This window comes from Rhododendron vialii, chromosome 8a (genome assembly GCF_030253575.1).
Source record: "Rhododendron vialii isolate Sample 1 chromosome 8a, ASM3025357v1".
In the NCBI taxonomy this organism is placed as follows: Eukaryota; Viridiplantae; Streptophyta; class Magnoliopsida; order Ericales; family Ericaceae; genus Rhododendron; species Rhododendron vialii.
In genome coordinates, this window is record NC_080564.1 from 23674208 (window position 1) to 23700319 (window position 26112).

Consider the following 26112-nt stretch of genomic DNA (forward strand, 5'->3'; position numbering starts at 1 on the left):
TATTGCGTTTCATTAAATACGAACAGACGTGTTTATAGGAAAACGGAATGCTCAAAACGGCGTCTGGGGTGACGTTTCACGTACGCCACCTACTTTTAGGATATTTTTGGGTTTTCGTCCCATTTTTTAAAAAACCCCAATCTCTCTCTTAGACTCCTTCTACAGGAAACAAACGGTTCAAGCTCTTCCCCGCCATTGAAGCTCTGTTCATCGTCTCAAGGCCTCTTCTTTTCTGCTCTCTAGGGATTCCATCGACTATTCTCGTAAGTCATCACGTCTTCTTCTTACAACTCCCTTTCTCTAGTGGATTGTTTACAATCTCGTTTTAGGGTTTTATCGTCCTCTTTCTTTATACTTCAAAGAACCCCAAAAGTTTTTCTGGTAATGGGGAGATTCCGTAGACACTGTAATACTCCTCAAACCATGGCAAGTTTTAGATCTCGATATGGGATTCCTGACAACGTAGCTACTGTTTTGGCTCCTGAGGATGCCATTCGCGAAAGCTTCGATTTCGACACACTTCACATTCCAGTAGTAGCCGTCGTCGAAGGCGGAGTTAGATTCCCCTTAGCCCCTCTACTCCGCCAAGTTTTAGCGTATTACAGGCTTTCGCCAATGCAGGTTTCTGCTAATTTCTTCCGAGTAGTTATGGGTATAAATACCCTAAACCAAATGTTAGGGACTTCTCTAGGCTTGTATGATATCCATCATCTATATAGCATTTCCAGAACTGGGGACGCCCTTACGTATTATTTAAAGAGTAGGGATTCTAGAAAGAAGCTCGTTCTCGAACTCCCTGACTCTGCTCGAGGGGATGATGACGACTTTCTGATCGTTACGGGCAACTTCGAACCCAGAGACGAGGACGACCAAGTGATTGGTTTTCATGCCCCTCACATATTCGGGAGCCCACGTTAGTGCTCTCCCTTAATTTCATTTGTTTTGTCCTAGTTCATAGGAAAAGCTTTTTCGTGCTTCTAATTGCTTATGCTTTGTTTCAGCATCAAATATTAACCGTGGTTATAACATTATAACCCCACAAGTTCACGTAGCTGATATCAGACGAGCACTCGCATTCAACGGTGAAGGGACATACCTTGCAGGCCGAGCAAGAGCAGCTCAAGTACTTCTCAGCTACAAAGCTTCATACGGTTGGTTTATTGATCGGCGAACCCGAGCAGCTGATAACCCTGCAGTAGCTGGTCCTTCAAGACCAGTTCCCGAACAAGAAGAAAGGCGTTCTCAGACACCTCCGATCCCTGACGAACCAATTCCTCTTGCTGAGGAAACTTCTAGTCCCTCATCCAATTCGTCTTCCAGTGATCATACCCTCTCAACTTCAGAGATGAACCGGCCAATTGACCTGGGCAGCCTCCTCACCATTCCTGGTCGAGGTCGTGGTCAGGGACAAAATGTTCAAAGTCGTGGTCGTCGTCCCCAAACTCAAACAAGTGCTCCCCCAGGATTTTCTCTTGAAGAGATTGAAGCCCTTCACCGTGAAAAACGTCAACGAGTGGAGGAAACCCAAGAAAGACCTCCAACATCCTCTTCATCTCCTGCTCCTGTCTGGGCTCCTACATTCTCGCACGGGAGCCGTGCTATCACTGCTCGGGACAGTGTTGAGTCAGAAGGCACTGCCCTTGCGCTGTCTCAAGCCTTTCTACTACCAGGAGATATGCAGAAGGAGGTGGCAAGCTCTCCTGACAACCTTTTGAGCTCATTCATGTCTCACAATGCCAAGGTGAAATTTTGCTTTATAAACCATAGTATACCATTTCGTTTGCTTAATTGTGTTGAATGTTTCCAGGTGATGCAAAAAATGGTGGCCATGGCTCAAAAACTTTGCCAATCTGAGCCCCAACGTGCCAAACTGGTCGGTGAGAACAACAAGCTTCAACGCACCATCATCAGGCTTGAGAGAGAAAGAAACCAAGCTTTGGGAGAAGCTGATGGACTTAAAGGACAACTGAAGGGAGCTGAGGATAGCTTACATCAAACTCTGAAAGAATTGGAAGCGAGCCAGACGGAAGCCAAAGCTGCTCTAGAGAAGGGGTATAATGAAGGAATCAAGGTGGCCACGGAAAGCTACACAAGCCAAATGCCTGGGATACAAGACCAAGTCTGGGTGGCCTCTTGGACAGCGTGCCTTGCCAAAGCTGAGATTCCTGAATCATCTCCTCTCTGGACCAACATTGAACTACCCAGTGCTGCTGGTCAGGAGGAAGATATTGCAGAGGAGTTGATTGATGAGCAGGTGGTGAACGTGTCTGCTGAGCAACCTGTTTCTGTAGTGGAGCCTCAGATTGATATGACCAATCCTGGCCAAAAGGAAGCCAGTGATGGTCAACGTGGAGATGAAAATACCACTGATGATGTGATTGCACCAGCAGCTCCTGTAATTGCTCCTTCTTCTGTGCAAGATCTTACTGAAGATGAATGAGCTCTGCCTTTCTGTATATCTGTGTTTGGAATTATTCCTGTTAAGATACTTGTTCCACAGCACAATTCTATCATGGGTGGTTTCGAAATGTTTAAGTATTTCGTTCTTTATGTAAGTTGTTCGTACTTTAAATCGGCTAAAGTGTCACGTACTTTATGCATATATTCGTATGCTTTCCAAGTTTGTGCATATCTTCGTATGCTGTGGACTGTTTGTGCATATACTCGTATGCTGTAAAGTTTCACGTACTTTATGCATATATTCGTATGCAGTTTTAAGGTTCTGTTTTTAATTTCCACACAAGTGTTCTCACACTTTAAGTTTCACGTACTTTGGAACTTCATACAAGTGTTTCGTACTTGCGTTCTGTTTAAGTATCACGTACTGAAATGGATAGCTCATACCCTGCTCCCCAATACGAATGAGGGAAAACAAATGTCGGAATTCGTATTTAAAACAAATACCAAGAGAACAGCAGTTTATACTAAGAGAATAACTTCAAAAAACTGTGAAACCCAAGAGGGCGTTACTCGTACCCCTTGTAGCTAATATAACTAAACTGAAACACAAGAGAGTTTTTCGCAACCCTCACACAATCACGATGTGCATAAAGAAAATTTGTTCATATAAAAAACTTTCTTAGATTATGGACATTCCAAGGTCTTGGCACTGGGTTCCCATCCAAGTCTGCCAATCGATAAGCCCCAATGCCTGCGATTTCTGTAACCCGATATGGGTCTTCCCAATTTGCCCCTAGCTTTCCCTCATTAGCTACTTTAGTATTACCGAGCACTTTTCGTAGCACAAGGTCTCCAACACCAAACTCTCGTGGGTGTACATTCTTGTTATAACTGTTGATGAGCTGCTCTTGGTATGAGGCCAAGTGCACCAAGGCCCGTTCTCGTCGTTCCTCGGCAAAGTCTAACTCAATCTCCAAGGCTCTGTCATTTCCTCCATTTTCAACCAAAGTGGTCCTGTTGGTCGGCAGACCTATTTCTAATGGAATAACAGCCTCTGTTCCATATGCTAATGAATAGGGGGTCTCTCCCGTAGACCTCCTAGGCGTTGTTCGGTATGCCCATAGGACCAATGGCAATTCATCGGGCCATTTCCCCTTTGCTTTATCCAAACGTTTCTTAATCCCGTCAAGGATTGTTTTGTTTGAAGCCTCTGCTTGTCCGTTGCTTTGAGGGTAAGCTGGAGTCGAATAAAAATTTCTTATCCCATACTGGGCACAGAAAGTTTTGAATTTCTTCTGAAATTGCGACCCATTGTCTGTAATCAACGAATAGGGTACCCCAAAGCGAGTTATGATGCTTTTCCACACAAACCTTTCTATCATAGGTTCAGTAATCTTGGCCAACGGCTCAGCCTCAATCCACTTAGTGAAGTAATCTGTTGCAACTAATAGGAATTTTCGATTCCCAGTTGCCTTGTGTAGTGGACCCACTATGTCCATTCCCCATTGAGCAAACGGCCAGGGACTTGTCAGCGGCACCAGGTCCTTGGCTGGTGTTCAAATCATTGGTGAAAATTTCTGACACTTCTCACAAATTTTTACGTACACCTTAGCATCTTCTTGCATGTACGGCCACCAATACCCTTGGGTGATTGCTCGGTGGGCTATGGACCGACCACCAGCATGGCTTCCACAAGTTCCCTCGTGAATTTCGTGGAGGAACTTTTGCACCATCTCGGGATGCACACAAAGCAAGTAGGGTCCTGTAAAAGACTTCCTATATAGTTTTCCCTCTGGGGATAACCAGAACCGAGCAGATTTTGTCCTTATTTTATGTGCCTCCTTTTTGTCCAAAGGGAGTACTTCATCTCGTAAAAACTCCACTATTGGGTCCATCCAACTTGGTCCTTGGTTCACGTCCAAGACCATCTCTACACTTCTGCCAATGCTCGGCTCAGTTAAATACTCTACGGCTATTTTTCTTTTAAACTCAGATGGCACAGCTGCAGCTAACCATGCCAATGAATCTGCATGAGCATTCTTTCCAGAACTTATCTGTTCAATATACACCCTTTCGAAGGTATCGAGCAGATCTCTGGTCACCTGTACATATGCCGCCATCTTCTCGCTCCGGGTTTCATATTGCCCGGACAGTTGATGGACTACGAGCTGTGAATCAGAATACACCCTAACTCGTTCAGCTTTTAGGGTTTTTGCACTTCTCAAACCAGCTAAAAGCGCCTCATACTCTGCCACATTATTTGATGCATTGAACCCTAGCCGAACAGATAATTCTAACATTGACCCTTCAGGGGGTAAAAGCACAACTCCAATTCCTGAACCGGTGTTGCAAGCTGACCCATCAACAAACAGCTTCCATTCCAGGGGATCTTGTTCGGCTAATGCCTGTTTCTTCGTTACAGGAGACTTTGCTTCACACTCCTTTCTCGTAGGAGGCAGAGGTGCAACCGCAGGTGAGAATTCTGCCACAAAATCCGCCAACACCTGGCCTTTGATTGCTGTGCGCGGCTGATAGTCGATGTCATATTGGCTCAACTCAACGGACCAAGTTGAGATCCTTCCCGAGAAATCTGCCTTTCGGAGCAATGATTTTAATGGGAACTCAGTGTAAACCACAACTTTATGGCTCTGGAAATAATGTGGCAATTTTCTAGTTGCTGTCCTTAGTGCTAGGACCAATTTCTCGAGGGGCAAATACCTTGTTTCGGCATCTAACAAAGTTTTGCTCACATAATAGACTGGGATTTGCTCGGATCCCTTATCCCTTAAAAGTACTGCACTTACAGCATGCTCAGAAACAGCTAAATATAAAATCAGAGACTCACCTGTTTCTGGAGTCGAAAGGAGGGGAGGAGAGGCCAAATATCCCTTTAGATCCTGAAAGGCTTGTTTACATTCTGCTCCCCATTCGAACCCTTCCCTTTTCTTTAACAGCTGAAAGAAAGGTCTGCACTTGTCACTTGATCGGCTAATAAATCGATTAAGAGCTGCCGCCATCCCAGTTAATCGTTGGACTTCTTTCGTTGTCCGAGGACTTTCCAGATTTTGTAAGGCCTTTATCTGGTCGGGATTTGCCTCTATTCCCCTTAGAGTTACAAGATGGCCCAAAAACTTTCCAGAGCCGACTCCAAACGCACACTTCGAGGCGTTGAGTTTCAACTTGTATTTCCTCAAAATCTCGAAAGCTTCTCTCAAATCTGCAATATGGCCTTGCCCAGATTTACTCTTTACCACCATGTCATCTATGTAGACCTCCATAGTTTTGCCAAGCAATTTTCTAAACATGATGGTCGCCAGTCTCTGATACGTTGCCCCTGCATTCTTCAATCCAAAAGGCATGACATTATAACAGTACAACCCTCGTGGTGTAATAAAAGACGTCTTCTCCTGATCTGGCCCAAACATTGCAATTTGATGGTATCCTCGATATGCATCGAGAAAACTCATCCGTCCATATCCTGCTGTTGCATCCACCAACTGGTCAATCCTTGGAAGAGGAAAACTGTCTTTAGGACACGCCTTGTTTAAATCTGTGAAGTCAACACATACACGCCATTTTCCGTTCTTTTTCTTGACGACAACAGTATTTGATAGCCACTCTGGATAATAAACTTCCCTTATTGCCTTGGCTTCCAACAAGTGATCTACTTCTTCAATTACAGCGTCAACGTGCTGTACGGCTGCCCTTCGTTTCTTTTGAATGACCGGTTTATGCTGTGGATCTATATTCAAGTGATGGCAGATAACATCTGCATTCACCCCAGGCATCTCCTCTGGTGTCCAAGCAAATACATCGACATAGGTTTTCAACAAACTAATCAGTTCATTCTCTTCCTCTTCTGGCAGTGATTCCCCAATTAGAAAATACTTATCTGGATCAGTCTCGTTGATCGGTGTTTTCTTCAAATCCTCAACTACCCTCTCGGTTGGGTCTTTTCCAATATCCTCAATGGTCGGCAGATCCGGAATTTCCACAGTATTAACATGGTGGGCATTATGGACTCTTTTTATGATGGATACCAAACATTGTTGAGCTATCTTTTGGTTACCTTTGATGTGCTCAATCCCATTAGACCCTGGGAACTTTACCATCTGATGGAAAGTTGAAGAGACTGCCCTCATCTTGTGCAACCATGTCCTTCCTATAATCACGTTATAGGAAGACGGTACATCCACCACTAAGAAGTCGGTTCGTAGCACCACTGTCCCAGCCCGAACAGGCAGAGTTACCTTGCCTAACGGCCAAACTGCTCCTGCTCCAAATCCGACCAGTGGAGTTGCTGATTGTACCAAATCTTCTTGTGTGAGCCCCAGTTTCTTGAACGCATCATAGTATAGCACTTCGGTGCAACTCCCTGAATCCACCAGGATTCTCTCCATATCATATTCCCCAACTCGTAGGGTTATGACCAAAGCATCATTGTGAGGTACCTGGACTCCTCCCAGATCTTCATCAGTAAAAACTATGCCCTCGTTGCTTGCCCCTTCGTTGCGACCTCTTTTCTTCCCCAACTGCATTACATGCTGGTCATGTTTCACTCGTCTCTGAAGCAATCTCACCTCATTTCTCGTATAGGGTTCGGCCAATCCATGTATCATATGGATTATCCCTTTTGGATTCTGTTCGTAATCCAATTCCATTGCCTTGTCTTTATCCTTGGAATCCTCTTGGATAAATTCTTTGAGGTAACCTCGTGAGACCAAATCATCAAGATGTCGTTTAAACATCTCACAGTCCTCTGTCATGTGACCCCAATCCTTATGGTAACTGCAGTGTTGGTTCGTAGCACGTTTTGCATCTTTATTCCCACCAAGAGTTGGGGGCCATTTGAAGTATGGTTGATTCTTTATTCGATAAAGAATCCTGTAAATGGGCTCTTTCCAAACTGTGTTTATTGAAAAGAATGACTTGGGATCCGGGGCTTGTTTATCCTTGTACTGCTCTTTCTTCACCTGCCCATAATCTTTCCTTTCACGATAGGTTTTGGGCTCTGGCTTGTCAGCTTTCTTTGTAGGCCCCTTTACTTGCTCGGCGGCCAACTTTCCATCCTCTCGTAGGATGTCATCCTCGTTCCTGGCATGCTGCTCAATCCTCTCCATTAATTTTGCCAATGTCTGCACGGGACTCATGTTTAGAGACTTACGCAGTTCCCCCCGAACAGGTAAACCCGTTTTGAACGTGGCTATTGCGTACTCTTCACTACATCCTTCAATTTCGTTGAAGGTTTCCCAGTACTTCTTTGCATAAGTCCTGATCGGCTCGTCCTCTCCTTGTTTCATAAAAGAAAGACTCTCAAAGGTTTTGGGAGCTTTCCTGCTCGTCAAGAACCGTGCAGTGAATTCCTCGGCCAATTGTACCCATGTTCGGATGGAGCGCGAGCCCAATTTGTGGAACCAGGACAGAGCAACCTTTCCCAAACTCGACGGGAACATCTTGCACATGATTGCATCATCCCCTTCATGCATAAACATTGCTTGCTGGTAATGCTGTATATGGGCCACGGGATCAGCATCTGTCTCATAGAGGATGAATGTCCCGTGCTTTACCCTGGTCGGCAATCTAGCCTCCTGTAACTTTTTTGCAAAAGGGGAAGATGCTATATTCTGCAGTGCTTTCCGTGCTGCTTCCCGTGTAGTCATGGCTTCATCCTCTGGTCCTTTCTTGGATTTAGTTCGTTCCCAATCGGAATCAGGTCTCTCGTACCTGTCCCTATGATGTTTTCTACTCCCTTCTTCTTCGGGGGTAGAACTCCGACCTCTGCTTCTCCTCTTTCTTGGAGATACCCTCCTTCGCTCGGGTGTTCGGATCCTGCTCCTCCCTTTTCGTGGAGAAGTTTTATGTCGCCTCGGGGTCAGACTTTTGCTTCTGCTCCTCCTTCCTCGTGAAGGAGCCTTTTGGTACTGTACCAAAGCGTTTTCACTGCCTCTAGAATTTCTTCGAGATAGTCCAGAGTCCTCCGGATGTTCTCTGATTCTCTCTAGTTCTCTGATTTCATGTTCTCATTTTTTGATCAAACGAGCATACTCCTCAATTTCTTGTCTCTTCTTATCAAGAACGTCTTCGCTACGGTATACACTTTTGGAGTGTGCAATCGATTCATCCCCTCGATGGGATTTAGTCCTTCTCGTGGACTTCGATGCCGTCTCTCTATTTCTATTTCTGGAGTTGCCGTGGATAGTAAGGGGGTGGCCCTTACTCGTGGTCCTTTTGTGTCCTCCTTCGGGCTTTCTCGGAGCCCCGGGTGGAGACTTATCCCCTCCTCCAATTAACACATCCTTTGGGTCGTGTGGCGTTGCTGGCTGTACTTCCACCATGGTCGTATTTCAAAGGGAACTCTTTCGTTCCCACAGACGGCGCCAATTGTAGGTGGACAAATTCAAGTAGTGCTTTGTACAGCACTGGAGTGCGGCGGCTTCACGTGTCTCTTGAACGTAACCCTAATTTGCCAAAGAAATCCTTATCCTGCAAAACAGACAATGAGTGAGTGCACCTTTGCCTCTCGTGGCAAAGGCCCTCCGATGCCTTTGTTAGTCTTTCGTACTAGTGATCAAACCCTAATTATCAGTAGGAAAGCAAATAGAGTGCAGTGTATTGCGTACCTTTTACCTCTAGGTTTACCTCTTATTTATAGATTTGCGTATGCTTGCTGGCCAAGCATCCATGTTGCCCTAGGATTCCTAACTCGTATAGAAATCCCAGGATATCAAGGATTCTCGTTTCCTTTATCGGTTCATTACCTTAATCCTTGTAGGACTCTTTTCCATATCAAGCCGAACATCCCATATTCGTTGGGTATCTTTCTTAGATCCTATATTCTTGGGATCTCATCCTTTAACGAAATATCAGTGATTCTGGACCCTTCGAGAATGTTCCCTCAAATAGGACTTCTCTCTCTGTTCGGCCATCTCATGGCCGAACAGACGGCCTGGACCAGTTACTTCACGTGTTACCGGTCCTAAGAAAACAATTTGAACCATATCCTTTCTAAGGAGCTCTCTTCTTGTTCGGCTCTCTCTTGCCGAACAAGTTCCTATGAACAGTGGCATCTCATGTCATGTTCCTTGGATTTGGTCCTAATAACGTCTCATGTTATTGCACCGAGAATCGTACAACCTCTCTGGACCATTGACTTCTCATATCACTGGTCCACAGCGCGTTGACCCCTTTTTTGATCGTGCTCGGACTTATTTTGTACCTGTTCGGGAATACCTCCCTACAAAATCTGAGTAAGAAGTGGAGATAATCTAACAGCTATTTAGCAACTAGATATAAATAAGGCTCAGGTTGAAAGATTTATACAGTTTAAGGTAGTTAAGTACAGGGTTTCGTAGTTTACGAAGTACTTTGAAAAAGTGTAATAGTTCAAGGAGGTAAGATGCAGTTAAGCCTAACACAATAAACAACCCCGAAAGCTATCAGAAAACCCTAGAAGAGAACTCACAACAGCTCAACAATGGCTTCTCCTCCTCCGTCGGAGAAGCGATGCCTGTACGAGGTCCTCGGCCTCCGGCTCGACTGTACCCCCGACGAGATCCGCTCAGCCTACAAGAAGCTCGCCCTCCAGCGCCACCCGGACAAGCTCGTCCAGTCCGGCCTCTCGTCCGCCGCCGCCACCGCCTCTTTCCAGGAGCTCGTCAACGCCTACGAGGTCCTCTCAGATCCCCGCGAACGCTCCTGGTACGACTCCCACCGCTCCCAAATCCTCTTCTCCAACAATTCCAGCTCCAGCTCCTCCAATTCGTCAAAGTCCTCCTCCTACGTCCCCGACCTCTTCTCCTTCTTCTCCAACTCAGTATTCTCCGGCTTCACCGACTCCAAAAAGGGATTTTACAAGGTCTACGGCGACGTTTTCGACAAGATTTACTCGAACGAGCTGAATTTCGCGAGGAAGTTAGGGTTAGGGTTAGACGCGGTGAAGGAGGCCCCGGTGATGGGTAATTTGGAGAGTCCGTACGAGCAGGCGACGGCGTTCTACGGGTACTGGCTAGGGTTCGCGACGGTGATGGATTTCTGCTGGGTGGATCAGTACGACGCAATGGCGGGGGCGAACAGGAAGTCGAGGAGGGTGATGGAGGAGGAGAACAAGAAGCTGAGGAAGAAGGCGAGGAGGGAGTACAACGAGACGGTGAGGGGTCTGGCGGAGTTTGCGAAGAAGAGGGATAAGAGGGTGATTGATATGCAGGTGAAGAGGAATGAGGAGATGGAGAGGAAGAGGGAGGAGGAGAGAGAGAGGAAGAGGGTGGCGGAGAGAGAGAAGATGGAGCGTGCGAGGGCGTATAGGGAGCCAGAGTGGGCAAAGGTGGAGGAGGAGGATGGGGAGGTTGTTGAGAATGGTAATGAGGGTGATGAGGAAGATGAAAAGAGGAAGAAGGATGAGAAGGAGTTGTATTGTGTGGTTTGTGGGAAGAAGTTCAAGAGTGAGAAGCAGTGGAAGAACCACGAGCAGTCGAAGAAGCATAAGGAGAAGGTGGCAGAGTTGAAGGAAGCATTTGGTGATGAAGAAAGAGGAGAAGAGGAGAGACAAGAGGGATTTGATGGTAATGTTGATGATGGGGTTGATGAGCTAAGCGATCGATTTGAGAGCAGTTTTGGATTTCCCAAACAAAATGGTGATCATGATGATGCCCAATCTAGTGAGGAAGAAGTGAATGAGGATGTTGGTAACAATGGTGAAGCTAAAGGCATGGATGAGTCATTTGGAGAGGATCATGATGATGATGACGAAGCAAGTGTGCTTGAAGCCATGTTATCAGGGCACAAGAGCAAGAAAAATGTGAGCTCGGTCCACAAGCCTAAGGCCAAGGCTTCATCAACAAAAGATGGTGGCAGAAGTGATGATGATGAAATGGATTTTGGGGAATATAATAACACGAAGGGGGCTAGAAGGAAGAGGGGAGCGAAAGGAGAGAGGGGTAGAAGATATGATGACGAAGCTGCTACAGCTGATAGAACTGAAAACAGTGATCAGGTTGCGGAAAATAATGGGCATGATGACGGTTTACAAAAGGATGGGACTTTGTTTCCTTCTTCTGTTGAAAATGAGAGTAATGATAAAGGTGAATATCTCTTAGAAAAAGGCCGTAAGGTTTCAAAACAACCTGTTGACAGAAAGGATAATGCGAAGAAAGACGCGAATGCGAAGAAAGATGCGAATGCCAAATCGAAGAACTCATCCAAAGGAAGGAAACAGAAGGTAGTATTGCACTGAGTTAATCTCTTGTCTGATGCTTTACCTGTTTTCTATGTATTACTTGTCAAATAATAAGCTTGCTAGAACCCTAAGGCTCCGTTCCAGAAATGGAATAAGAACTTATTTTTTGTTCAATAATAAGGCTTGTTCCACAAAGATAAGAATGAGGTGCTTATTTTTGAAGAATTTATATAGGTACCAATAGGCGCCGGGGAGGGAAATCGTACCGACGGTCGCGCCGGGCCGTCTCAGCCACCGGACGGCCGATCCGAGCCATCCAAAAATTCTAAAAAAAAAACCGAGGTTCATATATACTCGGAAAAGGGGTGCTCGGATCAAGCATCCTACACACCTCGGATGCCGTTGATTCTTGGGCGGGCCATCTCGGTTTTTTTTTTAGAATTTTTGAACGGCTCGGATCGGCCGTCCGGTGGCTGAGACGGCCCGGCGCGGCCGTCGGTACGATTTCCCTCCGCAGGCGCCCATTATCATAGCAACAGTCTTATTTTTTGTATAAGGCAACTTCAAGCTCAAAAATCATGTGTTTAAGCAAATAATTTTTCTATCACTATGGATCTTGTTTGATTGATCTCATTGAGATCTTTAATATGATGCAAAAAAATTTGATTTTTTTTTTCATTTACATTATTTTTGAATTTGAAAATGTGAATGGAATTTTTTATTTGGGTTTTGTGGAATGACCTTTCTTATTTTTTGAATGAGAAGTGGCAAAATAAGTACTTATTTTTTAATTAGGTTTCCGGAACGGAGCATAATTCGTGTTAGTTTATCTCCTTAGTTAGGCTTTTTATATCGCCTGTTAAACAACAGTACCATATCCATATGGAGTTTGAATTTCTACAAAGTTAATGGATTATGGATCAAGTGTTTCCGAAGTGGAAGTGAGATAGATATTGGCTCTGATAAGTAAAGGAATAGATGCTGCCAATTTTGTTCCCTATTTTCAGAGTACATGTAAGACTCTCCCTGTGAGGTCCTGTTGTGCCCTTTTTGTGTGTGTGTGTGTGCTGTGTCTTACGTATTAGATTAAGATTGTAGCTTTGATTCAAAGTACTTCCCGGATAACTAGTGCGGTTGGTTGAATGTAGTGAAATGGATCCTCTAGTTACATTTTCTTTTTCATTGTATCTAACATGAAAAACATGTTACTTTTCAACTCAGGCGACATCAAAAGCTTCTGGCACTGTATGTGATACCTGCGGCGAGGACTTTGAATCGAGGTAATTTTTGGTGAAAGTCCCGTTGGCTATATCCCTCTTGTTTTGTTTTGTTTGCTCTTATTTCTGGTTTTGATCCTTTGGATTTGTATCCTTCATCATGACAGGAATAGACTACATAAACATTTGGGTGACACGGGTCATGCTTCATTGAAATCACGATGAAGTTGATTTATACAGATAAGAGAAAAGGAAGTAAATTCTCAGCAGCCCATGAATTGCCTTTTGGAACTGGGTGTTAATGATTCTGCTTCATTTTTCATTGTGCTACCACCATGCGGATTCATGGCTGGAAGCTTTGGAGAAACTTGTTCTATTATGGAAACTTAAACACACTACAAGTTCAAGGATTCTCTGTATGAATTTTGCAATAGAGGAGAGGAGAAATTGTTTGCATAGAATCCTCAGATTTTATTGCAAGTTCTAGTGAAGGAGAGGAGCATTTCTCTAATAATTTCCATTGGTTGTATTTTGAAAGAATTTTGATCCATGAATGTACATTTTCAAATACCATACGTTAATCATATACAATCCGACTTCTTTGTCTAGATTGTTTCATGCTTTGTAATGGTTCTAACTTCTGATATGATTGATGGCTTGACTTTAATGTGTTTGGTTCAAGAATTTGCGGAGGAAAAGATAAAGGGTTGGGAAAAGACGCCTTCAATTTGTGAAGGGAAGTTCCTTATACTTAATTTTCCTTTCGCAAATTCCTCCATAAAATTTTGATACAAATCCTACTTCCATGAATTTCCGTTACTTTTTGTGGTGTTTGATTTCATTTGGATTTAATTGAGAGTTCCATGGTTTTTCCTTGACATCAAAGGCAAGCATGTGTCAATAGAGAATTATTATGGTTCAAGATTATAGTGTATTGGTAGGGGCAAGTTCAGCGTGGTTTGAGGCAAGTTCTCCACCGAGATCAGTTCTGCTGCGGGACTCAGAACTGCGTCGGTTTGGTCAGTTTGCTGTCCGCAAACAAACGTTTTTTTAGGAAATTCAGTACTCCAGAAATGAAATTGCCTTGCAAACTTGGTACAGGATTTTTTTTAATGTATTTGTTTACGATAATATATAAAAAAAGAATGTCCATGTGAGAAAGGTGCCCTTTATCTCACTGACATGGGTACGTATCATATTAGAAAGAAAACAGTATTTTATCCAGTACGGTATTAAAAACAAATCCAATAGGACATTAAAATCACTTTTAAGGTAATGGAAAATGAGATTAGGGCTTTGGGGAATGGGGAGTTGCTGGCCTGCAGAGTTACGGCTGTGATGCATTTTAGTACTACTATATAATAAAACATGGATGGCCACAAATCGATTAGTTGTAGAACTGAATTCAGAGGAGGATATTGAGCTAGAGACAGGGATAATTGGGTTTGGGGAAGCAAACGATCGCATTTTAAAATGATTTAGGGAAGACTTAAATAAAAGTCATTTTGCATGGGTGTTGGCCCCATCCAGGCCATTCATGCTCGGCAATAAACAGCTCAAATTTAACCTCGGTTGAATGGAGATCTCTTCGGCCGAAATAAAATCTGAGCCATCAATTGCATAGCATGGACAACCCAAATGGAGCCAACACCCATGATATCTCCTAAGAAACAGTAGGGTCCCCCATTCCTTTAATCCCCCATTCCTTTTACCTCATTGGCCAAAAGAGGTTTTACGAGTAAAATGTTTTACTTGCAATTAGTGCAACCAAACACCAGAAAACGGAGAAAACATTCTACTGGAAAATATTTTACTCCTAAACAAACACAGCCGACATTGTTTTGCATCGGCTACAAATCAGACCAAGTTAATCGAGCTTTCAAGTTATAACATCTGGTCAAACAAAGCAAACCTTGTTAACCCCTGAGTTCAGCTTTCGGAAAGGTTGTAACCGTACGTGCATTCCAAAACCAAAATAATTGGCTGTTGTTGGCATCAACTCAACAAGGCTAGTGGTATGATGGTTTTCAAATCACATGAGAGAGAGAGAGAGAGAGAGAGAGAGAGAGTCGTTAAGTACCAATGAAGTTTGAGAGGATGTCTTATCGACTGCAAACCATATTCACTACCAGGCCCTACTACTGTGCCCATAATTAAGCTTGTTCATCTAGCCACCACCCTGTGTGTGGAAATGGGATATTTCCAACAACAAAAATCCAAGGAATTTACAAGTCAAACTAAAATCACAATGGATTTGTTGAAGCTTCCAGAATGTAAGCCATAGCTTCCTCCTCTGAAAACTGATTTCCTCCGACCAGGCCTCTCACCAAGGTATCGGCATATTCTTTGGCAGGGGCACATAAGGGAAGTATACCAGATGTGAAGCTTTCGACATCAGACAGGGTGCACCTGAATAAAACAATTAAATGTTGATCCCTTTCACATGAACCGTTGCCACAATGAAAACTAAAATGATGGAAAACAGATTAATCGTGTAAAAATGCACTTACGTCATTGTCAATATCGGAATGCCACTTTCATTTCCCAGGTGTACGACGTTACGGTACCAGCCTCTCTGCATGGATATCAAAAGATCATTCCCATAGTGCGAGAAGATAATGTATTTGTTACTCAAGATTTGACAACTCATCGTTTTTCTGTAAGGTTTAGAATCTCTAATGTAAGGCACCCACATTTATGCACCTCTAGTGGTAGCTGGAGGAATCCTTTTCAGGCTTTCAGCCAAACAGTCGGTAAGCAGAAAGGTTTTACTCCAGACACAACCTTCTGGAAAATTAAGGTTGTCTTTAGATCATGGAATTACAGAGAGATTTACCAATTGGAAGGAAAGCATAAGGGAAAACAAAGAAATTATTCTAGCTTCATTTCATTTCCCTCATCCTTTCCCTTGGCTTTTCATACTCTCCACAAATCCATCAACCTAAAAGAAATGAAGGAATAAGGTCCTTGGAGTGAAAAAAAAAATTGAGGACAAAAAGAACCACCCTGAAGTCCATACAAAGCCTTGACCGATTTTGTAGACAAGGAAGACCGTCACAAGTAACAGAAATCCTCAGCCTTTAGCACAATAAATTAGGTTACATAGCAATCAACTGACCATAGCTAATTTTTGGCTCAAGATGGCTCCTTGGTATGCACTCAGGCAGTGTTTCGTTCACTAGAATCGATCTGAATGGAATTGTCATTCTCCTGTAATGCTCTAGCGACGTTTGGGTCACCAACAAAGTAACAGGCTATAAATTGGATATCATCTTTCAAAAAATCCAGGTGAATGACCATTCCATTGGCAGGCCTAGGAATGATAGTTCCATTCCATCCCAAAATCATTTAAGCGAACCAAACACTGACTGGGCAAAAATATATTCCTTCAAAAGAGATGCTCATATAGAAATATGGTAGTCAGACCCTAAAGAAAACAAGTATTGCAGAATGGTAGAATGGAAGACAAGAAAGTACCTCCAAGACCTCCACAGACTTCCCCTTCTCCATGATGGAGTCTAAGTCAGTCAAATCAAACGCAGGAGAACTCAGGTCAATTCTTGAAACATTTTCCTGAAGCAAAACATCATTGAACTGCTCAAGCCTGTAAAAGAAACTTAGATTAGAAACACCAAATTCTATGTTGAAAGACTGATGACTGAGAGATCATTTACATCTTCTAGGAATCGTCAATTGTCGAAGCAGTAATACCCTTTGTGATGATGAGTTATTAAATGAAAAATTACATACGTGATTCTGTACAGGCACATGTAAGCTCTATTTTGAGAGTTACTTTCGGGATGCAGGAAAGCAACCCCTCCAGGACCCCAAGCTTTACTTTGATCATGACCAAAGAATAAACGATGAGGGACTGTCTTCCACAAAATCTCTTTTGGTGGGCTTTTATCCAGTGAACCAGCACATGCTTTTATCATGCCTTCCACCTGTCATTTAAGAAAAAGTAAGAGAATGGAGAAGAAGACAGACATGGAATTATTGATGCTGACCCCAAAATAAAAGATGAAATGGAGATTAAAGGCCTGTCCCACAGCCTGGCCGTGTGTATATCTGAATGTAATTCCTGGGAGAGCATAACATGCTCACTTGAAGGTGAAAAAGAAGTCCAATTTTGCTAAAAAGTGGCAAAACGAAAGCTTTCACATGAATATCCTCTAATCTGGATTCTGGAAAATCAGTTACTTCTCCTAAATGGAAAATCAAGTTCATTACAGAGAATATCCTCTAATCTGGTGCAAGTTCACACATGAATACCTTTTATCATTGAGAACTTGAAAAAACAATAGAAAAGAGAAAAGAGAAACTGAATGACATTGAAACACGCGCACCACCCTACATAATACCCTTGTTTCAAAGTTGATCTGTTTAATCAAGGGGCAACACCACAGGTAATCTAGATTAAGAACAATATACCGAGTGACAAAAAAGTTTCAAGGAGAACTTTTACACTTATAAAGGTTACTTCGATTTATTTTGAGTAACATTTTTAAAAGCATAAAGGTCTATGATCTTTACCTGTCCACCTTGAATGTAGCAGAGGAATCTTGATTTACACATATTTGACCCAAATGTAGCATACCAAACATCAATCTTTGAAAGCTCTAATCTCCAGGGGGCAGAAACTGTACTTACCTCATCTGCATCGAGTTTCAAGCTCATCATAAGAGAATTCAAAAGAGGAATGACTCGTTGGCTAGACATACTTGAGGTGGTCTTTACCGTTACTATTAATACCAACTCTCAGCTCAGAAAAGGGTTGCAAAACGTCCTGAACAGCCTTCTCAAGATCTTCGGATACAATATTTGCACAAATATCATTCTCACCATCAGAATCTGAGCATGAGATCTACAACATAAGCACAACCATATTTAGGTGGAAACTGGCAACAATTGGATAAGGTTCGCAGCACCTATATGTTAAGCAAAGCAATTGAAACATAAAAGATGAGCCAGCAAGGAGGGATGCAAAAGAAAGAAGCACTATAACATCATTTTATTGGTACAAGTCCGAACATAACCTTGCATGGGGGTGGGGTCTCCAACTCCTAGGCACAATATCCACTGGATTCATCACCGTTTCCGCCATTGCTGTGGCACCACCTCGCCACGCAGTCTCTCTCCCTCAAGCCCCTTTCCTCAGAAGATTGCAAACCAAACTCCAGAATTATGTACCATGTGCAATTTACAATGAAGAGGAAAGGGGTTTCTTCACCCGCTTGTGCGCAAATACTGTACAATTTCATGGAACCGTCATCTACTATGAGTCATGTGTGTAAGGGATTTCGGAGTTACAAGTTTTCTCGCATTACAGTGTGTTATTTTGTTCCTTTTTACACCCGAATGTGTCCACCCAATGGGATGGTGCCACTTGGCATGGCTGGCCGAACCAAAAAAGGGGTCCCACTCGGTCCTTATTCGGGTTTTTTTTTTTTTTTTCTGATCTGCACTTATTCCTTCATCCTACAAGATTTATATGGTTATCAATCAGATAATTATCCACTTAAATGGGCTATTATGACAATCCATTGAATGAAGGGGCGGTTAGCCCACCTCCTTCTTGTTGTCCTTCCATATCTCCTGGGCTGCAAAGAGTAAGAGAAAAAGCCTCGGCATAATATACCAAAATGTAAGCCTTGCCAAGAGCAAGGGGAAATGAGGAGACAACCATCCAAGAAAGCAATACAGAGCAAAAGGCTTTGAAGGTAATTGCTTTCAATGACCACTAAAGCATAGCATGTAGATGGATAGTTACAAGTCAAAGCTAAGCCCATCCTTCCCCCTCCCTCTACAAATTGGGTGTGCTTGCCGCGGCATCATACACTTCTGCACTCGGATGGCCACAAACAACAGAGATATAAGACTCACCAACGGCCTCCTTACTCTGTCACTCCTAGTCACTACCCTCATCGGATGTGGCAATTTCCAGATCAAAATGAGGCAACTCTAACAGATTAAAAAAAAAAAGCGGGGGGTGGGGGGTGGGGGGGTGGGGTGTGGTTCCACATTGATGCCGATGCCCATCTCACCAACCATGCTTGTATCCACAATTTTCCCATTCCCTGGCGGCATAGGAGTATGTCTTTCCGGTCTCCACGGTTCCCTCTTCTATCTCCCTTCTTCAAATCCCATGGAAAACCACAACCCCTATCGAAATGATGCTTCTCCACTTAACCACCTACCACAGGGTCACACGTGACGGCGGCCTCATCTAGGTTTGGATGCATTCTCTCTCAACCTCCATTGCAACCAGACCAGGGTCACCAAGCTCTACCTGGCCACAGGGGGGATTCAACAATCTCTCTCATCTTGTCGGCAGTCCTCACTTGATGCTCGGCCTCTTTCGCCCTTTGCTCGGCGGCTTGAGCAGGTTCCTCAGCTTTCTTGAGCCGTTCATTCACATCGCCATTTAACTATGAGGCTAGGTTAGGTTAGATGTACATTCAAGGAAAAAAAAAATCATGAAATAAAAGAAAAAAATCAACTTATTTTCCAGTGTTTGGTTGGATTGAGTAAAGCATCTTTCTGAAACTATTTGTAGCTGACTCGGTTGAAATCAAAGTGATATACGCAGAGGCAAGCAACATTCTGAAGTGTTTCTTGTAACTGTGGCCTCATGTTTTAACTCTCAAACTGATTGTAGTGAAAATATATAAAATGCTTCAAACTCTAGGGGGAAATAGAGGAAGAAGACAAAAAGTAGTTCATTGAATCAAATTCTCAAACACGTAATAGGCAAGGATGAAACGATAAATGATAGCCATGACTGATCAGGATGGTGAGAAAATCTGGCGGGCCAAAATTTTGAAAGGAAACCAAAAGTGGTCGTCCCTTTGTAAATGGTCATCAGCACTTTTGGATTTCATAGAGGTAGGCATGGTTTTTGGTGGATGTGGCCATTGGTTATTCAATGGGAATGGAGCAATTGAGGCATCGGTGGGGAGTTGTAAGGGAGTTTGATAGATATGATTACTGTTGACAGTGGTAGCAGGCTGGTAATATAGATCTAGATAAATCTGTGATAGCATATGCCTTGGAGATACGAGCATCTTCAATCCCACGAACTGACTTACTGATTTTGAAAGGGTAACTCATTCTCCGTCAATGACAAAATATTCTACGGGTGAAAAACCTAACGCTTTACACAGATATGTTGCAACCAAATACCGTCATCGCTGTTCTTTGTTATCGGTTTCGAACTAACAAATAATAAGTTCTTCCAACCAAATTCATAAATAACTTGTACGCAAGCTACTTCTTTTAAAAAAAAATAAAAAATCTAACTAGAATAGGATCTAATAAAGACAAGATTACCAAGTAAGAGAGAGTATCACCTGAATTGGAGGTGCTTTTCCATCAGTTAATTTCTTTGATAATTCATACTTTAGTATCGGCCAAAATGGACTCAGTTTTTCACGGACCTGAATACAGTAGTTATGTCAGTTACAACTCACAAGAAATAAAGTGGCCAATAAAAAAAAATGTCGGCCTAGCTTTGCCAACCCCTATAACCAAGAATATTCTGTCATGATAGGGGTCCCTTTTGGATGCAACTATCATTAACATCAGCCTTCTTGTTTGGCTTTTGGCTACTTTGCTAAGTAAAAACTAGAACCAAAAGGTTTATTGTAAGAGCAAATGTGAGACATGTAGTTTAACCCATAAAAACCAGAACCCAGTACTTACCGCTTGTATTACTCGCCATGTGGACTCAAATGGATATGCCTCTGAAGAACCACTGAGAGGCTTCTCCTCTACCAATACTTCTACACACGCTAGAACTGAATTCGCTATAGAATCAAGATTGTATCCTCCTTCTAATGCCATAACAATCTTACCCTGAGCAGACTCCATCAGCTACAAACGACATTGAAAGAAATTAGATACAGAAGGTCAAAGATTTCAGTAATTCAGTAATCATCAAGGTTGCTAAGGAACTTAATAGAATAACTAAGGGCGATCGCAATCCAAATACATAGACGAAATATCGTTATGGTAATTGGCTACATGCATTTGATAGTACCTTTTTCAACATAACAGAGTACCCATATGGCGTAACGCGACAACCCCCAAGAGGATCACCAACAGCTATTACACAAGAAGCAACGGCAAAAAAAAGTATGTTAAATATAATTCATACAGAATAAAAAGCCCAACAATCTATCATTACACATTTTAAGATTGATTGGGCCCATGCTAAGGAAACAAAGGAAGAGAATTAGATTACCTTACTGAATGTACATGATGGAATAAGAATGTGTCAAAATATGTATATGTTCTGATATCCAAGAAAGTAATAATAAGTAATAACTAGTTGGCATCAGCAATATAATTATACGGATAGACAATACATTCCATCTAAACAAGACACAACATGGTACTGGCATTACATAATCTAATAAGCTTCCTCCTCACACTAGCAATTTGGGCAGATCTAGGCTAAAGCTATAATTGACAGCATTTTATATGCTTGACCTCGCTCTTGATGCATGTTTTGGGTAACTCACCAACTAACTTATCACCTCATAGTCAGAAGTTGAAATGGAAAAGAACAGACACCCTTGCATTACGCATCAGTTCACCACATTCTTCTGGCTGGGCTGCCAGTTGGTGGAATTCTACTGTTTTCTGCCTAATCTTCTGCAATGAATTCATGTTTAGATACTTTTAAGCAGTAAAATCTCAAACTAGGCCATTTCTATGCAAGTTTCTTCAATAGTTCCATCTAACGTTCATCAGCCAGTTACATTGGTTATGAGGAATGGTAAAACATGATTCACGAAACCGATGACAGTACATTGCATGAAACCGGCTGGACGATTTCGCCACGGGATTCATGTCGTTGGGACAAGTTATTCTTCCATGACAGTGCACTTAACTATTTCATGCAAATGGACAAGGTTCTGTTGTGTTGAGTTTAGTCGAGAGTATTAGCAACAAGTTTTCATCTTAGTGCAAGTTGTTTTATCTTAAGATAACTTAGATATACTTACTTAGAGCAAAAATCTGCACACTGCCCATGTGCAAGAACTTAAAGTATTTACCTCAAGTGAGGCATATAAGGCATTTGCTATCAAACTAGGTTTCTCAGAGAAATACGAAGTTAAGGATGATCGAAATGACTATGGAACCTAAAACTAATTCAGTTGCAATTAATATAATAACCTGCATCAAATCCAGCAGAAATCATTATTATGTCTGGATTAAATTCCTTAGCAACGGGAATTAATACATGGTCCCAAGCTGCTATATAGTCAGCATCCCCACACCGACCACTCTCCCAGGGAACATTGATGTTGTACCCTGCACCTGGTCCTTTGCCAATCATAATATGTGAACCATCCTCACTAGCTGGATAAAAAGTCCCGAAGTCGTACCTGGATAAAAGAAACTGCTCCATTAATTCAATTGACTCGACATCATGAGATGATTAAAGCTCAACAAGTTTACTATAACTAAAGCCGATTAATAACAAGTCAATCATGGCTTAGCAAGCACAAAAGGACTAGAGTAATATCACGAATGATGACTTTCTCCAGAATTTCTTTTCTTAGCATAATGAGCGTATATATCTAAGTTTCTCACTGAAGATGATTCTACTAAGGTGAAAGACGGGCAATAGAATTTCGTAAGATACCTGTGAACTGAGAAGAACAATACTCGAGGATCCTTCCAAAACATTTTCTGAGTACCATTTCCATGATGAACATCCCAATCAACTATCAAGATTTTCTTGATACCCAACTCCTGCAATAGCATGAAAGCAATAATTAGTTCCGGGTCCAAAATATCTGTTGATGTTTTCTAAGTAATGTTACAGTCTAGTTCCTCGTAATGGTAACCTAAACTAATCAAGTATGGGATGAAATTAATCTGAACATAACTTAAACCTAAACCAGCTCTCACTCTTTTGTTCAAGAGGAAACTTGTAGCTACAGCAACATTGTTGTGTAGACAAAACCCCATTGGTTCATTTTCTTCTGCATGATGACCTGGAGGCCTAACAATAGCAAAAGCTGAATCCAATTCTCCTTTAGCAACTTTCTCCGCGACCTACTTGAGAAAGCATCTACAATTAGGGTCTTGAACTCAAAAACATAATAATAAATTGGAGCAATCGCCAAATAGATATGCAAAGGAAAGCAATAAGTCATATAAAATTAGAAACATGTATTTTAGTAAAATACCTTATCCCTACTTCCTATGGAAGACTAAGTTAGGTGGTAAAATATAATTAGGCAAACTCTATTGAGAATTAGTAAATACAAAGTCTTCATACATGCCATTTTGTCATCAACATGTTTCGGCTCACAGCAATCCTCAACACTATAGAACAACTTTATTTTCCCAACCATGCTTCCATAGGCAAAAATTTGACGTTCAGCGTGCATTAAAAAAAACAATTGGCAAAAAATACCACAAAGGGCTCAGAAAAGGAAGAAATGAACCAGTTTAAATTACCAAGATTAGGCATGATCATTGCTCAAACCCTTAACACTACCTAGCATCACATGAGTTTATAAACTAACTAAAAGAGATTTACCTCTAAAACAGAGCCAGCAGCAAGATATGCAGCTTCTGAGGAGCCTTCATTGAAATATATTGAGTTATATTTTGCAGCAATCCTCTCTCTTCGTGAATCGAATTTCTCGGAGCTTATGTTCTTGATTAAATCAATGTGGTTCTTGGTGTGAACTGCAGCTATATATTTATCTTCTGCTTCTTTGGCACTCAGAACCACACATCTGAACAACAGTAAAAAAAACATCTATCATTTGATGGTAGAATTCAGATTATGTGAAAATAGACATTTGTAAAGGCTCAGATCTAGAAATTAAACATGACAATCATCTTAAAGAAAGATGACATAAAGCAAAAATCATGTACAACATCATACGGATGGAAAAAATACAAGGGCAAAGTACGGATTACCTCCCTATAGTTTGGCCATTTGGCAGATGACCTCCCCGAGTTTTACTAATGACCAATTTGCCTGCTTGTGGTTTTGGAGTAAAGTGATGCTCTAACTCCGTTGACAATAAATGATAAAAACCGGGGCAAGACAAATACGAACAGAACAACCAAAAATGGAAACAAATATCTCGGATGAAAAGGGGCAAAAGAACTCCCTTCACAGAAACCTCAAAATGAAAAAAAATAAAAAAATAACAACTCGGTCTTGCCTTCATCAATGAGCAATTCTTCCGTTTTCAGCCCCATCGCCGTTGAGAGATTCATCTCACCACCATCGCGTAACCAAAACATTCCACAAGAGGAAATTAGAAAACCGTCATGGAGAGTGAGAGTTCTAGAGGGAGGGGTAGGGGAGAGCTCAAAGGCAGAATCCTTAATATTTCTATAACTTGTTAATATGATTCATTATAATCCTGTGTAACATCCACCTGTATTTCTCAACATCGCGTTTTTGGATGCCGCTTGTAAATGTACCCATTGAGAGGCTGAGAGAATCTCTACCGAGTACTGAGTGCATCTAAGTCCATGTGTTTATTTACATTTGGAATAATGTTAACTCAAAATAGCTTATTCAAATTGGAGCATGTCTGGCCATTTTGCACAAGTGAAGTCAATTTTTTGGCTAGCTACATCATCAAAAAGCCAAAAAAATAGCATTGCTTCTCCACAAGCACATTTACCATAACTACCATTTCCTCTTTCACAACCACCGTTTGTGATACGGAAAGATCTACCGTCAAAGGGAGCACCTTTTATTTGTTAATTGGGCACCTTTAGCTGTTGCTCACATGGAGCAATCTAGCGAAGAAGGGGGATCTTTGAAGGGAAAAGCCTAGGGGCACATTTGTTTGTTGATCGGGCACCTTTGTTGCTTATGTAGCTAGTTGCCAAATTTGGCAATGAAAATGGCTCTTTCTATTTGCCCAACCAATGGAGCAATCAATTGGTCCACCCTAGCCAATTTTGGCAATGGCGGCGGTTTTGCTGGACACCTGGGGGAATGCACTTAGAACTCGTATTTAGTAGCAATCCTCTTAGAACTCATATTTGGAACTAAAAGTCCAGTTAAAGACGCCATTTCTGGGGTTCTGCTTTATTTTTTTACAGAACTCGAATTTAGTAGCAATCCTCTTAGAACTCATACTTTTTCTTTTGATAACTCAGGTGTCCGGGCCAGCTATGGCGCACCTCGCCGCTGCCCACTTTCCGGGGTCCCAATTAAAGCCAGAGCAAAGTTGCTCTGTATGAACTGGCCTCGAATGGAGTTGATAGCACCTAAGAGGTCTTAGACCTTACGAGAGAGGAACCCCTGAATCTCAGGCCTTGACCGCTAGGCCAACCCTTGGGGTTAAAACTAGTACCATTGGACGTGTATACATAGAAGAAAGAGAGAAAGACCTTTGGGTGATGCCTGAGGATTTGAGCTTGTTCCAGATGGCAAGGATGCGATTGGGGTTTTCGGGATGGTAATCGTCGTCGGGAGCGAAATGCTTGCACATTCTCTCGTCGTGTATGAGCCCCACGCGCCGGCGCCGTCGATTCTCACCTTTGTTATCTTCCGATTTGAGCTCCATTTTTTCCATTCCTTAGTCGTTCCAAGTTGTGGGTGCCCAGGGAAAAAAGAAGGAAAATGAGCTGAGGGCAATTTGGGAAAGAAAATACTCCTGCTCCAGTAAAGCAAAAGCAGGCCCCGTTGACTAGCGTCGTCGTCCAATCGAATGCTAGGTGAGCTTCAGAATTCGAAAAGGTTCCGGCTAAATACAACTGGAAATTTATTACATGTTGTTAATTCATAAAAGGAAATTTCAAAATTTCTTTTCATAAAAGGAAATTTCAAAATTTCTTTTTATGAATTGGCAATATGTAATAAATTCGCAGTTATATTTGACAGCACCCTTCGAAAATTCAAACAGCTGCATCCAACCAGTCATTTTAATTTATTTATGCTCCATATATAAATTTTTGAAGGGAAAGTAGTAAATACTTTCTCCAAATTATTCACCATTTTTAAAATTATTAATAAAGCTTTTTATGGACGGTCTATTTTTTTTTCCCCCTTTCCCAAATATCATCTCCACTCCTTACTCAAATTTAAATTTAGATTCAAATTCGAGTAAAAATCAATCAAATTGGAGCTCCACTCCTTACCCAAACTCGTACCAAATTTGAGTTTTACCCAATTTTTTTCACCAAATTCTAACAGCTACATTTTGATGGTAGGCGGTGGTGATTGCCGGTGGTCGAGGGTTGTTGGCGACTTAGGCGAGGGTAGCAGAGGTTGAGAGAGAGAGGTCGATTGTCGTCATCAGAAGAGATCGAGAGAGAAAGAGGTGC

At 42.2% G+C, this 26112-nt stretch overlaps 2 protein-coding genes across 3 annotated transcripts; one reads left to right on the top strand and one right to left on the bottom strand.

Moving 5' to 3' along the window:
- Positions 1-9818: 9818 nt before the first annotated feature.
- On the top strand, positions 9819-13397 carry LOC131299178 (DNAJ protein JJJ1 homolog). The gene is made up of 3 exons (XM_058324785.1): positions 9819-11614; positions 12794-12852; positions 12957-13397. Exons 1-3 carry the CDS (start codon positions 9875-9877, stop codon positions 13012-13014), a joined length of 1857 nt encoding a protein of 618 aa, XP_058180768.1. The 5' UTR covers positions 9819-9874; the 3' UTR covers positions 13015-13397.
- Positions 13398-14861: 1464 nt separating this feature from the next.
- LOC131299179 (histone deacetylase 5) lies at positions 14862-25446 on the bottom strand. Of its 2 annotated transcripts, XM_058324786.1 has the most exons (14): positions 25177-25443; positions 23348-23549; positions 22711-22857; positions 22442-22551; positions 21970-22181; positions 20828-20892; positions 20491-20661; positions 20139-20225; positions 17527-17653; positions 17323-17444; positions 16540-16733; positions 16267-16393; positions 15300-15364; positions 14862-15198 (listed from the first exon to the last, which is right to left on the bottom strand). In XM_058324786.1, exons 1-14 carry the CDS (start codon positions 25359-25361, stop codon positions 15033-15035), a joined length of 1980 nt encoding a protein of 659 aa, XP_058180769.1. In that variant the 5' UTR covers positions 25362-25443; the 3' UTR covers positions 14862-15032. The 2 variants fall into 2 exon arrangements, with proteins under 2 accessions (XP_058180769.1, XP_058180770.1); XM_058324787.1 differs by lacking the exons at positions 14862-15198; positions 15300-15364 and adding an exon at positions 15505-15576 and having other exon boundaries at positions 25177-25446.
- Between the last annotated feature and the right edge of the window lie 666 nt (positions 25447-26112).